Source organism: Sylvia atricapilla, chromosome 17 (genome assembly GCF_009819655.1).
Source record: "Sylvia atricapilla isolate bSylAtr1 chromosome 17, bSylAtr1.pri, whole genome shotgun sequence".
NCBI classification, from domain to species: domain Eukaryota; kingdom Metazoa; phylum Chordata; class Aves; order Passeriformes; family Sylviidae; genus Sylvia; species Sylvia atricapilla.
Genome location: NC_089156.1, coordinates 5,442,953 through 5,460,215, shown reverse-complemented (window position 1 = coordinate 5,460,215; position 17,263 = coordinate 5,442,953). Strand labels below are relative to the sequence as shown.

Here is a 17,263-nt window from a genome sequence, read left to right as displayed (position 1 = left end):
TGTAGATTTGCAAAATACCCTGCAAATGAATGTTTCCTGTTTGCAGCACCTCAGTGGCATCTAGAGTTGCTTTTGGGGTCGAACTCGCTGGACAAGCGATTAGTTCCATAACAAAGACACACGGGTTTCTCCCCAGAGCCCCGGGGAGAGGGGATGAACCTGCTGTGCTGAGAGGGCTGGCACAGGCGGCGTTCGCCTTCACCCCTGCTGCCAGCCAGTCCCTGTCACAGCGAGCCGTGCCCGCCTTCCCGGCGGGGACAAGGAGAACCCACGGGCCGGAAAGCAGCGAGATCAATAAAACTGCCCCGTCACCCCGCCCGAGCAGCTAGCCGGGCTCCCGCTCCCCGGGAAGCCCGGGGTGTTCCTGAGGAGGTCTGCAGAGACGGTGGGGACACTGTGGGGATCCGCCCGGCGCCCATCCCATGCCCCATCCCGATTCCCATCCCGGTTCCCAGCCCGGCCCTCAGGCCGAGGTGCCGCCGCGGACACGGCGCGGGCCCGCCCGGGTCCTCCGCGCCGGCAGGGGGCGCACACGGACCCGCACGTCTCCCGGGGCGGGCGTTCCGCTCCCCGCGGCGCGGAAATGTGACGTCAGGGGCCGTCGCGCTGCCGGAGGCGGAGGAGCGGGGTTGTTGTGACGCCATGGAGGCGATACCGGTGCCCCCGGCCTCTCCCGCCGCACTGGTGCCGGCTACCGCCGCGGGCCCCGTCGCCGTGACGGGGAAGGAGGTGGTGTCGCCGGCCCCGAGGCACTCGAAGAAGATCCTGGATGAGGACGCCTATATCGAGGTAAGGCGGCGGGCCCGGGCCTAAGCCCGGGAGGTTCCGCTCCGCCGGTGCTTGAGCCGAGCGCTTCCAGCGCGGCGGGGCTCGGCTGGGATCCACCGGCAGGGTCGGCCCGCTGCAGTCCGAGGAGTGCTGCGGCGGCCCCTCGGGCTCCCGGCCCTCCTGCGGTGACAGCTGTCAGCGCTCTGCCACCGGCGCTGGGCCCCGGGGCTGCTCGGCCTGGCCGTGGCTTTGGACTGCTGGCCCCGAGCCGAGCCGGCACTCCAGGGGTCTCAGCGGGGCATTGCAGTTGTCTCTCTGATTGCAGAGCTTAGAGAAAATCATCCAGCGAGACTTTTTTCCCGATGTGGAGAAGTTGCGAGCGCAGAAGGACTATCTGGAGGCTGAGGAAAACGGCGACTTGGAGAAAATGAGACAAATTGCTATCAAGTTTGGCTCTTCCTTGAGCAAATCGTTGAGGGACACACCTGCGCCTTGTAAGAACTGGCTCTGTGGGGCATGAGGGCTTTGTGTCTGATATTGCTACTCTGCTTTATCTAACTTTGTGCAGGCTAACACTTACCTTAAAGATTCGAGGTTGATGTTGCATGAAAGCTAAGTGTACCAGTTTGAGCAGTAGCCAGTGGCTCATGCTGAATTTCGCTTTGATGGTGTCTTTGGAAAAAGCAGCCTTCTAATAACCATTCCTTATAGGGATATTTTGCCAAGTTTCTGCTCCTTTGGGAATATTACATGTTCTCTACTATGAGAAATTGTAAGCTTTTTGTTTTGAATCCTTATTTTAGTTTGTAGTTTTAGGGGTTCTTGTTGTATCTATAGACATTTGAGATTTTCATGTATTAGCAACAGGTGTGGTGAGGCTCGTGGTTATCAGAGGTTCCCACAGCAGGTATCCAATGTTCTGTTTTATGTTTTCTTTCACTTCTAGTTCAGGTGTTTCTTAAAGCCCAACCCCTGCAGTGGGGTTTGGGTAAGTGGCTTTCTTGTGACAAAGGGCACGTGTCACCAGGTGGTGTCCCTTCCTCCCCTACTGCAGGTGCTGGCCCTGGCCTGGGCTCAGTTTGATCTGCTGCTGTTTTTGTTAGCAAAAGCAGGGTGTAGAGTGACAAATATACTGGGCTGTGGCTCTCCTGGGAATTTCCTTCAATTTACTAAATACACTCCTTTTACAGCAATTTTCAAGGAGAAAAACATTTTAGATGAGGCCAAAATCTTGTTTGGAGGTTGAGACAGAATTGAATAGACCATTTTGGAGTTTTTTTCTCAAGTTTTTAATTTAATTGTTTTTCTGTTGATATGCCCTCTGTAACTCGTTTGGTACATGATTTTTACAGCAAATCCTGTTTTGTGCTCCATTAACGTGGTGAACTTTTTTTTTTTTTTTTTTTGTGGCAGATGTTACCCCAGCCACGTTTGAAACCCCAGAAGTGCACCCAGGTGGCCTTGCAGCAGGAAGTAAACCTAAAGCTGGCATCAAGACTGCAGAGGAAGGTAGGAAAATTATGTTCCTCTAGCTGAATTCTTCTAAAAATAAATTGTCCGTCAGCAGCTGGCCACTTGTACATTTCACCTTTAAAATCAATTGCTATAAATGCCATAAAAGGGTTTATTGAAAGTTGGTTGCATGTATTCCAAACCTGATTTTTTACTGCACCACTCTGTGTGGATCTGTTCCTTTGAGCAAGCTTGGTGTTAGTTATTGGTGTGTCTGTGGAGGGCTTGCTGCCAGGAGGGTCCAGAGGTAGCTACAGTGCTCTCATAGAAAGGCATTAACCTTCCTCAGGTTTCTTCCCTTCTCTTGTTAGGAGAAGCAGAAAAAGATGATAAAGATGCTCTTCCCAGCCTGGACACCTTCTTGGCAAAGCACACGAGTGAGGATAATGCTTCCTTTGAGCAGATCATGGAAGTGGCCAAAGAGAAGGAGAAAGTGAAGCATGCCTGGCTGTACAACGCAGAGGAGGAGTACACCCGGGTAGGGAATTGCCTCTGCTCTGGCTCTGCTCTTCCACAGAGACACTGCAGGAAATACCATTGCACTGTGTTTCTGCTAAATTTCCTGGGTCCTGTGACTGTTCTTTGCTTCCTTGTGCAGTCCTGTTTTTCCCCTTTTGTCACACAAGAACACTGCTGACTTAGACTTGCTGAGGCTTTGTTTCTTCTGAAAGCTCTGAGACTGCAAAGCACTGCACAGAGTGCAGGTACTGCTGTCCTTGGCAGCCTCTTCTGTAAGCAGCAACACCAGGGAGAGCAGCTGAGCACAGTTCCTCTTGTTTGTCCATCAGCCCTTCATTATTTGCAGTTCAATTGTTTGTCTTATTTCAGTTTTCAGTTTCTGTGATCAGTAATAACCCACTCATCTGCTGTAGCACAGAATTTCATGAGCATGGCCGGGTGTGCTGCCTTCTCAGCTACCTGCAGGGGAGGTCCAAGAGCTGTTCTGGGCCTGCCTTGTCAGCCTTTAACCATCAGCAGTGAGCAGCTGGCATAGATATGTCATTGATGGATGTGGGATGCAATGCCTTTTAATGAAGTTTGGCTCTGACATATGGGGTTTTGCTGCTGTTATTTTGAGGGAGTGTTATTTTTTTATCCCAACCATCTCTCAGTGTCTGTAACATACCTTATGCAGAGTGTTCTAGGGCAGGTGGCTGAGCTTGTGACTGAGCTCTCCAAGTTGTGTCTGCCTAAATAAAAGGTTGCGGGAGGCTGCATCAGACTTTTTTTGATTTTTCACCTTTTAAAATTTTTTTTCTGTTGCCCTTTCAGCGACAGAATGAAAACCTGGCACTTCCTTCAGCCGAGCAGCAAGCTCTGGAGAACGTGAAGGCTGGGCTGGATACCTGGGAATACACAGCTCGAAACACCCTCATGTATTATCCAACAGGTGAGGCAGGCATTGCTTCTGCATGGCTTGGCTCCAAACAGTGCTTACAGCATTTCTGTATGAGACTGAGCAGCTCTTACAGGTAATGCTGTGCTTTTTTATTTTGGAAAGTTGTTTTTAAGAAGTGAAGTTTTTTTCCTTTTTTTCCTTGGCCTCTGATTCCAAAGTTTGGTTATGTTCTATTTGCCACTGAAAAGCTTGTCTGCATTATGGAAGTACTTGTTTTCAGCAGCCAAAGCTCTTTCCTGGTCTGTCTTCTTTATGAGCACTTGTCATCTTCATTCATTGTTTTCTTCTACTCTTGGACTTGGTAGTTTTGTTTGTTGCTATAACATATATATATTTTTGTAAATGTAGGGGGTTTTTTTTCTGGCTATAAATGTACAGTTGATAATTTCTGTGAACCAGTGAAGTAGAGAAATGAGCCCTTTTTTAAAAGATATTTGATTTTTCAAGGTGTACCTGAAGAAAGTGATGTCTTTAAGAAGCCCAGGGAAGTTGTGCATCGAAACACTCGTTTTGTGAAGGATCCTTTTAGCCAAGCTGTGAGCAAATCACAGCTCCAACAAGCTGCAGCCCTCAATGCTCAGGTTGGATAATTTTACTTCTTATTCAAGCCTGGTTAGGCTTTGCCCTCTGGTGTGGTTCATCCCCCAGGAGAACAGTGTGTGTGTGCTGGATACAGCTGACTCTCACCTTTCTCCACATTTCTTTTTTATTTCAGTACAAACAGGGCAAAGTGGGACCCGATGGGAAAGAACTGATACCCCAAGATTCTCCAAAAGTCAACGGGTATGGTTTTGTGGCTACCCCCTCTCCTGCCCCAGGTAAGAGGGTTTCCTTATTTCTTCTGCCTTAAGAGGACTATGACTGAACTTACTTTGAAGCTCTGTTCGACACTAGGGTGTCATTACAGGGTTCGATGAGGAGGTAGAATCTCGTGCCAGCTGGATGCAGGGCTTAAATCCTAGTCCAGTACACTGGTAGGAGAAGTCACACTGCACCAAGAGGCTGTGATTCCTGTGCCATTGCTCAGGAATCATTTAGCTGTAGGGTACTTTCGGTTAGAACAAACTGATTATTTTTCTTTGAGTTGGAAAATGGTATCTGAATTTGTAGCTGTTCTGCAACAGCCATGCTGCTTCCCTGTTTTATGTGGTTATGGCAACACCTGAACCTACTGTGGCTTTCCCTCTGGAAAACCTGTAGGTGGCGTTTGGAGCACCTCTTTTCTCCATCATAAATGCCTTTTCCAAACCCTGGACAGTGGGATTTTCCAGCCAGAGACTTAATCGAGCTCTTAGAATCCTTTTTACACCTGTTAGACAAGGTGCAGTCAGTGTTTGGTACAGGCTGCCCCTGAGGTGATTAGAGGGTACAGTTGTCTATTACATGTTCCTTTAAGTCCTCTGCCTGTTTTCTTACTTTTAAAGAGTTTCCTGTGCTGAAGGAGTTTTCATACAGCAGCAGAGGGGAGGACTAGTACCGTAGAGGGAAAAATTAAAGCATCACTAGTCAAAAGCTTAGCAAATGGAAAAATAAAGACATGGGAAGGGTGGTGCTTGGTCGTTGTAACTGAGAGGGTGACACAGCTACAGGCAATCTCTTTTAATGGGAGCCACATATTACCACTATTCACCATTGGCTGTGATTCCCTCTGCAGTGGAGGGGCTCCTTTTTAATGAGTTTGCTGCCTTTCCTAATGTGCTTCTCTCTCTCTCTTTTTTTTTTTTTTTTTTTTGGTGGTGAATGAATAGTCAGATTAGTCAAATGTCTTGCATGGGCATAACTTGTTTGGTTTGTTTTTAGGTGTGAACGAGTCACCTTTCATGACATGGGGTGAAATTGAAAGCACCCCTTTGCGTCTGGAAGGGTCAGAAAGACCTTATGTGGACAGAACACCTGGACCAGCCTTCAAGGTATTTCATGTCAGCAAGTCAGCATGACATTCTTTTCTGGGGGGAAGAGCTGAGAAGGGAAAGGCAGGTGGGTAAGTGATAGATTAACATGGAGTGTGACACATCACTGGGTGGTGTTCCCAGTCCTGGAAACTAATCAGCTAGTTTGTGCTTGGAGGGTGGAGGTGAGCATGGATCCACATGAAATCTTCTTGGTGGAGCTACCTGAGGTGGCATACACGCTGCTGACAGGACAATGAGATTCTGCATTTGGTGGTGGGCACAGACAGAGGGGCTTTAAGAGGAAGCTGAAGACATGCTCAATTTTTCTGATTTTAATGTGTGAATAGGTGGAATTTTTAGCATTTTCTTCTGTCTTTATCTTCTGTCTGTTGCAGCCTGAGGCAGGTATACCAGTTGAGAGTAGAAAAGACATTCTGGCTTTGCTAATGGCACCTAACCCTGCATGCTACTTGTCTCCTGCTGGTGCCTTTGAATGTGAGCTGTCTGAGGCTCTTAGTTTAAGAAAGGTGTAATTTGATGTATGTGCCTCTGTTTTGTCAGACTCCAAAGGCCTTGACTGGTTCTCCTGCTGTTTAGCAATGTCTGTGTGTGCCTGAGAGCTGGCTGGCTACAGGCCAGGCAAGACACAGGTGACATTGTTTGTCTAGGAGAAACAGCAGGAGGAAATGCCAGAGGTAATGGCTGCTTCCTTGACTGGACTGGTTTTACAATTTTTGTTACTTGCTAAGGCAGGCTGAAGGTCTCTGTGTCCTCTCTGGGTTTTGTGCAGCAGCAGAGAGGTGCGAGCTGACCCCACTTCTCCCTGCTTTAGACCCCTGTACACTGGGATCCAGCTTTGAAGGTGCTTTGACTCATTTTCTCAGCACTCTTGAACTTCCAGCTGGCAAATGAACTGTGTGATGCATTTATAGATCCTGGAGCCCGGGCGCCGTGAGAGGTTAGGACTCAAGATGGCCAATGAAGCAGCAGCTAAAAACAGGGCCAAGAAGCAGGAGGCCCTTCGAAAAGTGACAGAAAACTTGGCCAGGTGAGACTTCTGTTTTGACAGCAGAACTGGGGGTGGATATTATCTGATGAGATGTAAATCAGCACATATAGAAAGGGAGGAATGATGGTAAGGAAGGACACTGGAAGCAGGGAGAGGTGTGTTTGGGCTGTAACTCTTTAGAAATGAAAAAAATTAGAATTTAAAAAACTTAATTCCTGAGGGAAAGTGGCTGGTGGCTGTCCCTGACACTCTTTGTCAGCATTACTGCTCTGCCCTACAGCCACCCAGTGATTCCTCTGGATTAGTGTCTTGCCTCATTGCAAAGAGGAGACACGATAAGAGTTGCTTGGGGGAGTCACAGGAAGGACAGAATGAGCTCAAAGGAAATGTCTGGCAGTGCCCCTCAGGTTTGGGAGGGATGTAGGAGGTTTTTCTGTCACTTGTTTCTCTAGAGGGACAGGCTGCATTTACCTGCAGGCAGAACGACTTCTGTGGGGGGGATCTCATGTAGGGAGGCAGTATTGCTTTTCCTGATAAAGGCAGGTCTGTTACTGTAAAATCTCTTAAAACTGTTTATTCTATTTCAGCCTTACTCCAAAAGGACTAAGCCCAGCAATGTCACCAGCTTTGCAGAGACTTGTAAACAGGACTGCAAGTAAATACACTGACAAAGCCCTGCGAGCCAGCTACACCCCCTCCCCAGCCCACACAGGAACTCCTGGTTACAAGACTCCAGCCAGTGGGCCTCAAACCCCACAGAGCACCCCACAGTCCAGGACAGTATCTCAGACACCAGTATCTCAGGATACTACATCCATCACGGACAATTTACTGCAGCTTCCCAAAAGAAGAAAGGTGTCTGATTTCTTTTGAACATTCCAATCACCACCAAGGTGATAGTGATCTGGCTGTGCTCAGTGAGCTGTGGACTGGTTACTGGAAACTGGGAAAATGGTGATAATTTCTTAAAGATATATTTCTGTTTTTAAGAGAGACGTGCATTTAAATTTGTTTCTGTACAGCCATGTCTGTTTCTTAAGTGGGGTAAGCCTTTTGAAAAGGCTGAACTGGACTTGACTCCAGCTTGTCAAACCTGTTTGAGTTTGTAGTTTGCAGAAGAGGGGACACAACCATATGTATACTGAGGCATGACACAGAATTTTAGAGTTTCTCTAACTTGAATTTAAACTAATGCACAAGTTTGACTAACTTTGTGATCTTGTTAAAACCAGCGTTCTTTAAGAGGACCCCGTTTCCTCCTTCACTTCTTACACTTTGCAGAATGGGATCTGCCTTGCTGCTTTTGCTCAGGCTTTTCTTCTGCAGGTTTTGGGCTTGCCCTGTTCTGCAGAGAAAAGGGATCAGATTTATTTTATGGCTGCTCTGTGAGTGACTCCAGAGAATTGATGATCACAATGCAGGGGCCAGAGACAGTCCTGTGTCATCTACCAGGATGACAGTGCCATTCTGAAGGACAGAAGTGATACTTCTGATAGCCGCACTGGGGCTTTTGTTTGGTGTTTTCCTCCCATTCTTTGAAACTTTTGGCTTTAGTTTTTATAATTGGCCAAGAAATGAAAAGCAGTTTTAACCATACATAGCCTGCACTCAGTGCTGTGGTTAGTGCATATGAGCTGACCTTTGTGTGTGGGATGAGCCCTTGTGTGGTGTGATCCAGCCTGGGCAAGCACCGTGCACCCTTTAGGAGGAAGCAGGTGTAGCCAGATGTGGTGCACTTCTTGCACCACACCTGAGTACAAGACATATGTGTAACACTTGGCAGTGTTGGCATTTGCTATAGTCAGGTGATGTTTTACTGAGGGAACATCCTTGGAAAGTTTTACCCAGCAACTTGGAGTGTCTGCAGCCTTCTCTGAGGTCTGGGGTGTTGGGTGCTGTGTTTGTCTTGGTGGAGAGCTTCCTTTTGTGTGGTTTCCTCTGCCACTTCCAAAACTCGTGTCTCTGACTGTGAACAACCCTTCCTAGGGACTGAGTTTTTATAGTGCGCCTTGTGAAAATAAATTGTTCAACATAGTGTTGCTAGGAATCATCACTCAAAATCTAGTAATTTTTACCTTTTTAGTCCAGTAATACTTTTGAAGGCTCTTTTGTTTCTTTAAGCAAAAAAAAAAAAATATTCTCAGGTGCTTATGAATTAATGTAAAAGGAGTGCATTTAGTAAAGTTTTCATGCTTTCAGAATTGTTCTTTAGGGACTAATTGTGAACCAAGTTCTTAGGTAATTTCAAATACTAATTATTTATTTCACAGTGAAATGGTTGTCTCCATTGAGCATAGGACCTCTCTGTTAGGTACCCAGGCAGATGGTCAGACCCTGGCCTACAGTTTGGGTCACGAAAGGGACCAGGAGCAAGGAGTGGATGTGGGATTCCTGTCCGTTTGTGGATGCAGGAGCTCCTCTGGGTGTGGGATGCACAGAAAAGCTGAGCATCATTCAAGGGACTGGATGGGGTGTACACATGGATCAGGAGTGGGATGTGACATCTCTCTGCCACAACATTTCAAACTGGCTGTGCTCGTACCAAAGTGTAGCTGGAATAATAGGAGAATGTGATAACTGAGGATGGTTAGTTCCACGTTGTGCAGTTCATGCTTAAAAGCAGACCGCATTAAATATCCTGTGGATGGTGTTGGTTTTGTATTTGCCCTCAAGTGAGTTAACCTAGACAGCCACACTAAAATCACAGTCTTCATTCTGCCACGCTGATGGGCCTTCACATGTTTGTTGGAAATGGAACTTATTTTCAGTTATGTGCTGTAAAGCTGGATCTGTTGAAAGGGCTGTAGTGCTCTTCAGATTGGCTGTTTCTGTAATGCCGGCTGTAATGTCTGTTCTCTGCTTCCTGCTGCAGTTCAGCCCCTGCTATCTGTAATTAGTGAATCAGTAAATTCTTCATTGCCAGATATTTTGTGCTGCTGTAGCAGTGGCAGATAATGTGCCTTACAGGCCAAATCCAGTGTGAAAAACCATCTTGGTTCTTGATGATGGGTGGTTTTTTTCCCCTCACATTTTCAGCAGGTTATTTTTCTTTTGCTGTTGCAATATGTCTGCATTTTCCTATGTGCAAGCCCAAGCACACTTGCTCCCTCAGCCATTATAGCACCTGGAGCTCTCCTGATGCTGCAGAGGTGGCCCCAGGCCTCTCCTGGGTGGCCAGGCTGGCTGTGGTGTGTTACTGGGTGCTTGGGAGTCTTGGTGGACCTGTGTCCACTTGGTGTGAGCACCATCACATCTAGAGGTTCTGGGGGCTTGCTGTGTGCAGCCTGGGCCTTGGCTCTTTGTCCCAGGCAGGAAAGAAAATGAGAGACCACAGGAGATCCTTGTAAGTCTAATCACTGAGCCCCAAGTCTAATCTGAGCCGTCCACCTTCAGGGCCAGGAGCCTCTCCCTGGCCCAGGGGTAACCATCTCTGCCGTGGTGCAGGGCCTGCAGCTTTTCACCCACCCAAAAGCAGGTTCCAGTAAGGGAACTGATTATTTAGGTCAAAAGGGAAGCTGTGGTTGGAGCTACTTTGTTGTTTTGGAGGATTGGGCTATTTCTCTGCAAAAATAAAGGAAATGGGTGCACTCTCTCAGGGGAGAGGGAAATGGAGCAATTCTCACTTCCCCATATTTGCATGTGTTGCCTCGCTCCCAGCTCCCAGCTGGTGCCTTAACAGCAGCTGGTTATGAGCTCCAGCTCAGAGTCAGGCCAGGGCCAGAGGTGGGTTCAACCACCCTCACCGTGAGCCCCTGTCCCCCACCTCTCTGACCTGGCACAATCTGGGGCAGCTGTCACCCTTCCTTTGGTGTGCTGGGCCCTTCATTGCCCCTTTGCTCAGGGGTGCTGAGGGGCTGCCAGGCACACGGCTGTGCTCCAGAACCCCCTTTGTTCAGAGCTGGGGGTGCTGTGGCACCTGGCATGGGGGAAATGAGGTCTGCCTTGCCTTGGGACAGAAGGCAGGGAGCGGCCTGTGCCTTGCTCATACAGTGGAGGCATCAGAGGATGTTTATTTATGCATCACCCTGCATGGTGTAATGCCCAGGCCCTGGGGTGAATAAGGATAACCTGGAGGAGTCTGGGGTTGGCCTATGAGGCTGTGCTGCAGGAAGCCAGACTCAGAACAGGCTGTCCCCACAGCATCCCATGGGAGGAGCAAAGCTGGGGAATCTGATGTGCACATTTTGTGCTGGAGAATGTTGTCATACTTGAGGTCCCCACAGGCTCTTGGATCGGGACAGTGTTTGGCAGCACATGAGACTGAGAAAGTGGGTTTTGGCCTAAATGTTCAGGCACTGCCCTGCTGCTTGTGACGCACTCCAGTGGGTCCCCAGGCACATTCCTGGCCACACAGTGCCCCTGAGGCCTCCAGGGCTCACAGCTCCAAGCTCACACTTGCTCATACCCCAGCTCCGGGAAACTCTTGACAGACACCAATTTCCTCTCCCATGTTAAACTGCACGTTTAGGTTTGGAAGAAGCACCTCCCTGGAGCTACTGACCTGAGCACAGCTCGAGAAATCCCACAGAAGCCCCTGTACCCTGCCTGCAGGTTGGCAGCTGACCTGAAGGGGTGCAGGAGCCAGGAGAGAGCAGATAGTAGCTGTACATCCATCAAGAAACCCCTGGAGAAAAGTTTGCTGCTGGGTGTACTGAGTAATTTGTTTTAACTTGGAAACAAGCAGTTGGTAAAATTGGGTCAAAATGGTTCTTATTGGAATTGCAATTTTTTATTTGACAGCTACAAGTTGTAGCAAAAGAGAAGAAATCACCTCATTGTAAATATTAAAAATATATAAACATTTCCAAGGCAGCTTCCCAAGTTTGGACTTTGAATAGGTTATGCTAAAAAGCTGGAATTCCCTGCAGAGGGAAGTGACAGCTCCCTGCTGACTGTGGGTCAACCATTGTGCCTGGCCCCTGGCTGAGCCTTTGTCCTAGTGCTGCCCAAAACACCCCCTTCTGAGTGGAAACTCCAGATGAATTTGGGAAGTGGCTGAAACCGCCTTTTGATCCCAAAAGCCACCTGGGCTGCCCTCCATCCAGCACCAGGAGCGTTGTGGCACTGGGGCTCCAGCCAGGGACAGCCACCACTCTGCCCGTCTGACGTGCAGCAACACCCCGGGTCAAATTCCTGCAAATTCCTACAGGCACCTGTCACGGGTAGGGCCACTAACAATGACCTGAGCCACACGGTCCGTTTTCTTTATGCATTTTCCCTCTATCTGGGCCCGAGAACCGGGACTGGAACGTTTCCAGGAGCTGTGGAAACACCCGGCTGGCTCTGGCAGTGCGGGGTCTGGCTGTGGCCATGTCCCAGCCGCGGGTGCTGCTTGTCCGTGCCGCCCTGCAGAAATGAGAACAGGGACTGTCTCATCCCGCTGTGGGCAGGGGGGACAGAGTGAGGAAGAAAAGGATGGTCAACCTGGGAAAGACCAGAGCTTGGTGCCTTTTTGCGGGCCAGGCAAGGTGGTGGCACTGGGAAGTCCCTGCAGAGGCCGGGAAAGGCTGTCGCAGCAGGGATGGAGGGGACCTGGAAAGGCTGTCCCGGGTACAGAGGAAGCTGGTTGGGGCAGCCCCAGCGGGAATGGGAAAGGCTGTCGGGGGGTGATAGAGGTGAGCAGGAAAGGACACTCCAGCTGGGGCCAGGGAAATGCTGTTCTGAGGGGAGGAGGGGACCGATAGAGGCTGTCCTGGGGAGGTGGAGCGAACTGAGCAAGCCTGTCCGAGGGGAATGGGGCTTCCACTGGTGAGGACTGAGGGGCCGATAGAGGCTGTCCTGGGGGATTGTGGAGGCCATCCCCGGCCATCCCGCGGGGCCCAAGGGGCCGGAGCGGAGTCCCGGGGATGGCGGGGTGCCCGGGGCCGCCCCGTCCCCGCCCCGTCCCCGCCCCGTCCCCGCCCCGTCCCCGCCCCGTCCCCGCCCCGTCCCCGCCCCGTCCCCGCCCCGTCCCCGCCCCGTCACCGCCCCGTCACCGCCCCGTCCCCGCCCCGTCCCCGCCCCGTCCCCGCCCCGTCCCCGCCCCCTGCCGGCGGCCCCGGCCCCTCCCGGCGCGCCCACCGCTGTGGGCGGGGCGTGCGCCGATCCGCGCGCTAGGCCCCGCCCCCCGAGTGCCGATTGGGCGGGCGGCGCGCGGCGGGAGGGGGCGTGGCGGCGCGGGCACGGCGGCGGGGAGGCGCGGCCGCCATCTTGTGCGCCGGCGGAGCCTTGCGAGCCGCCCCAGCGCGGCCGCCCGACCCGCGCCGCTCCCGCCGCTCCCGCCGCAGCCGAGACCGCCGGCTCCGCCCGGGGCGGCGGCGAACGGCGTAGGGAGGGCAAAGGAAAAGCTCCGTGCGGACCGGGGCCCCCCGCGGGCCCGGCGGCGGCCCCTCCTCCCGCCGCTCCGCGCGTCCCTCCCCGCGGGTTTGTGGCGCTGTGCCGGGGGAGGATGAACGGAGGATAAATGGTGCCCAAGGCGGACAGCGGCACCTTCCTCTTCCTCTTCCTCCTGGTGCTGAGCATCACCGAGCCGCTGCGGCCAGGTAGGGGCGGCGGCGGGGCCGGGGGAGCCGGGCCCGGGCTGTGGGCAGGGTGAGCCCCGGGGTGCCGGGGCAGCGCGGATCGGGGTCCCTGCGGCGGGCTTCGGGCTGTGCTGCTGCTTTGTGCCTTTAAACAGAGCGGGACGCGGCCGAGCATCGGTCCCCTGTGCCGGCTGCCTGGATCCGAGAGAGCCTGGATTTACCCGCGGAGTCAGGGTAAAACGTTCGTGTCAAAGTGTGAAGGCTTGGCTAGAAATCTGCGTAGCCCTACGGGTAATGAGTGCAGAAAATGTGGTGACTAAGTTTTCAGGTGCTTGTTACTTACCTGCTTTTATGCTGTGGGCCTTGGATGCCTACACAGCCAGACAAAACGCTTGCTTTCGAAGTGCCATTTAATCCTGCCAGAAATAGAAAAAAACCTGCTGCACCTGGTTCGCCTTTCTGGTTCTGTTTGTGCTTCTTTTAGGGAAATAATTCAGCGACGGAGTTTGTTTGCTAGCTGCTAGGCATAGTGCTTAGAATCTTAAGATGATTAACTTAGGAGAAATGGTCGGGTTTTGGGGGTAGAAAACTGTAGTTTTTCTAGGTGTATCTCTCAGCTGGGGTTTCTTTTTGGGCGCTCTCTTGGAGCTTGGCAAAGCCCTCGGGTATCATGGGCAGCTCTTGCCAAAAAGCATCAGTAGCCAAAGCGTGAGGCTGCCCGGGGTGGCTTTGCAGGTTTGGAAATCGCCCTCCCAGAGCCAAGCCACTGTTCCTGGGTGATACGTGCTCCTGGTAAATAGGAGAGTAAGACCCGTGGTGTACTTTGAAACCCCCTTGTTCTTTCTCCTCGAAATAACTTTTATGATCCAGACTAATAAAACGTAACAGTATTAATGAACTGTGTCTAAGTGAGTTCCCAGCAGAGCTGAAACACAATTGGGTCAGTGTAGGCAGAGTTATTGGAATAACTAACTTGGGTGTTGAAACGTCTCTGTGTCTGCCTTGTTTTGTTTTAGCTTGTTTTTTTGGCAGTGCAGTGGATGTACAGGGCTTATGATATGCACTTAAGCAGCCAAAAAACTCTTGTTGTGTTGGTAGCCTTGTATTATTACAGCTAGAGGCTTTTATGGCTGAGAAGGTACTATATAAAACTGATCTCAAGCAGCTCCTTTTTGCTGGCACTAAGTGCTAAAGGCTGCTGGATTGCTGGGTGAAAAGGTTCCGCTTATTCGGAGCTCTCTCTGTGCTTTTACAGGTGGATAGACTTGACCCTGAACTCTGTTGGTGTTGAGCATTGTAGCCGCCTAGAAATTCAAAAAATAGCATTTTTCATATTGTGTCACATTTGTCACTCCAGTTTGATATTGTACCTCTGTCAGCAGCTGATGCTTGATGGATGAACACAAGTTTTTCACTTAGATTTGCTTCGTTAAAGATGAATGATACTTTTCCACTGGTGCTCTAATGTACCTGCTTTAGAGATTTGTGGTGCTGTAGCCTTGCTGGCAGAAGTGTCCTTGTGAGCAAACCTTAACTCGTCTGCTCTGGTTCTACACCACTGGCTTTGAAACTTGTAGTGTTAGCATTCCCCTGTGGCAGCTCCATAAGCATTCCATGAATTTTGCTCAAACCATATGTATTCCTGAACTTGAGGTGAAGTAATGCAGCTGGATATAGTGTTGCAGCTGGAATTCCTGGCTGTGTGAGGAGTTTCTGAGTTCCATTTGGAATATACTCATCCATCCTGTTTAGGTGGTGGCTGGGGTTGAGTGCGGTGGCTGAGCTGTCCATGGTGATGCCTCTCCCTCCTCCTCAGAGGAGAGCCCATCACTTCTGGGTGGCCTTACAGCTCTTGGCCAATGTCATCTGGGTTTTTTTTTTGTTTGTTCAGTTAGTATCTTGAATTTGTCTCAAACAAATCAGCCATTTGATAGATTAATAGCACATGGTTTGATCTGAAACGTGAGGTGCAACTCAGGAGAGCCTGGCTCATGCAAGTACAGAGGCCATACAGCACTTATCACTTTAATCAGCGATGAAGAAGTCTCCCTAGTCTTCTCTGGGGAGGGACAGCAGAAAGAGAACAGGACTTGGACTTAGAATTTATTTCCCAGGTGGTGTTTGCTTTACTTTTTACTTGCTTAAACCTGTGTGTTGTAGCAACTGTCTTTTTGGTTTAGGAAGGACGCCTGCAGCTTGCTTAGCTTAAATCCGTACTTGGAACTCTCAGATGAGTGCTGCAGAGTGCTGGGAGGTTTTATGTACTCGGAGATGAATGTGTAGTCCCTTCACAATTCAGTCCCGGCGGATCAGGCATCTCTTTGTATTTCCATGTTAATTTGACACTAGCTTTGTATCCATGTTCTTGCTGTGCTCTTCAGACAAATAAAACCTTCTTTTAAGCCTCCTCAACTGTAGTATCTTTTCATGCAATCTGAAAGGCAGCGATTTTACATGGGCCTATTTTTTTTTCTGCATTTAGGGTGAGGTGGGCTTTAGTAAATTACGGAGAAATTAATTAAAACTTCTTTTTTTCCCCCTTTTTTTCTCTCTTGATGACATGAGTCTGTTTTGTGCTACTGCCATCACTAATGGCACGAGGTGCTTTCCACATACCATGACATTGGCCCCAGCTGTGCAGACCTGAGTTCCTGAAGGCACTGTGGGCAGTTGGATTTTTCTGAGCCTGTGGACTTGTAATGGTAATTTTGAGCCCTTGAGAATTACCACTTGGATTTTTTGTCCCAGTGTTTCTGTCTTTCCTGTTCTGTTTTGACCATATTCTTTTTGTTTTGACTAGTTGCCTGCTTTGTAGTGCATTTTAAAAAGAGTTGGTTTTTTTTTTTTTTGTTTTGTTTTTTTTTTTCCAAAGTAGGGCATTTCTTCTTGAGCTGTGTTACTCATTGTTGGAATCTGCTAATGTGAATTTAAGCTGAATGTATCAAACTCTTCCAACTATATGGGTGTAGAGTGAAGGGCTAACTTAATATTTCCTTTAAACACTTGCTGATTTTAATCTATCTGTTGCTTTTTGGGGGTATTTACCATAGTAGAGTTTAATTTAATAAAATCTTTTCCAGGACAAGTCAAACCCATCTGCTTCAGGTTATCTGAGTAGCTGGCTGAGAGAGCTGTTGTCTTTGTGTAGGAAATATTTCAGTGGTGTGTTAACTTTGAGTTGCAATAAACTGTTCTGGTACTAGCTTAGATTTTGTCTGAGTTTCTGAACCAGTGCAATTCTGTTGGTTGTTGGAAAAACATCAGAGATGTAAATTGTTATGAATTCAGTTTTTCACAGCTTGAGAGCATTTAAAAAGTTTCTTTTTCTGTTAACATCCCAATGCATCCCACTGAGAAGTGGAGGTTTTGGTGTCTTTGTGTAGCATTGGGAGCTTAAGCAATCCGGAATGACCACACTGACATGTTTCAGAATAGTATTTAGAGGATTAATTAAGATCATCATCACTAAAGACAATAACATGTTTTCATATTTCTCTAACAAGATACTGCTGCTTGCTAATGAAAAACACTTAAACATGGTCAGGCTTTATATTGGATTTTGTAATAATGGTTTAGTACAGAGCCTTGTGAATGTAGGTCATCGGGCTTTCTTATTAGAGCACTTGCCAGGCAGCTAAAAGCCAATTGAGTTCTTGTTCTTGCAGCGTTTTTTCTCCACTTCAAAGCCAGCTAGAGGAAGTAATTTTATTACCCAAGTTCTGTTTCAAAAAAAAAAACATTGCACAACATACTTAATCTGCAATGCTTAGAAAGACTTGCCAGTGCAAGTGGTCTGGTTAAAACCCCACACTCCAGCTCACAGTTGGAACTTCCCACACGCTTTGGAGCTTGCTGGCAGCTGTGGTTATGCTCTTACAGGTGGGCTCTTGGTGTTTTGACACAAAACAACTGACAAGCGTGTTCCAATTGCTAACTCTTTCTTATCATTCAGTCAAGAGGTTATGGTCTTATGAGCAAGGCAGAACTCACCAGAGTAGAGGTCTAAGCAAACCCATGATCAGCATAGTTTCAAGGTGATCCACTGGTGTGCTGTGACTGGATGGGTCTGGTTTTGTCCAGTTGAAGTGTATGGATGAATTCAAATGGAGACCCAAATATATCGGTCATAAAATTTGCTCTGGCCGGTGTTCCTCTGCTCTGGGGAGACTTTGTTGGTAGGCAA

The 17,263-nt window shown here is 49.2% G+C and overlaps 2 protein-coding genes across 3 annotated transcripts in view; both read left to right on the top strand.

Annotated features, from left to right (window-relative positions):
* The first annotated feature begins 595 nt into the window (after positions 1-595).
* ESS2 (ess-2 splicing factor homolog) lies at positions 596-7,789 on the top strand. The gene is made up of 10 exons (XM_066331367.1): positions 596-789; positions 1,094-1,262; positions 2,182-2,277; positions 2,592-2,758; positions 3,553-3,670; positions 4,127-4,260; positions 4,395-4,497; positions 5,480-5,589; positions 6,504-6,619; positions 7,168-7,789. Exons 1-10 carry the CDS (start codon positions 643-645, stop codon positions 7,451-7,453), a joined length of 1,446 nt encoding a protein of 481 aa, XP_066187464.1. The 5' UTR covers positions 596-642; the 3' UTR covers positions 7,454-7,789.
* A 4,972-nt stretch (positions 7,790-12,761) lies between these two features.
* Positions 12,762-17,263, top strand: part of DGCR2 (DiGeorge syndrome critical region gene 2) — a 42,689-nt gene continuing 38,187 nt past the window's right edge. For both annotated transcript variants that reach the window (XM_066331366.1, XM_066331365.1), the window contains exon 1: positions 12,762-13,101. In XM_066331366.1, coding sequence (XP_066187463.1) covers positions 13,023-13,101 — 79 coding nt within the window. In that variant the 5' untranslated portion in view covers positions 12,762-13,022. The remainder of the gene's footprint in view (positions 13,102-17,263) is intronic.

What these genes read in the sequence shown, in the direction of transcription:
- ESS2 (XM_066331367.1), top strand. Translation starts at nt 643, where the DNA reads ATGGAGGCGATACCGGTGCCCCCGGCCTCTCCCGCCGCACTGGTGCCG. An exon ending in CAGAGGAGGAGTACACCCGG is followed by an intron (nt 2,759 to 3,552) that starts GTAGGGAATTGC and finishes TTGCCCTTTCAG; the next exon opens with CGACAGAATGAAAACCTGGC. An exon ending in CACCTGGACCAGCCTTCAAG is followed by an intron (nt 5,590 to 6,503) that starts GTATTTCATGTC and finishes ATGCATTTATAG; the next exon opens with ATCCTGGAGCCCGGGCGCCG.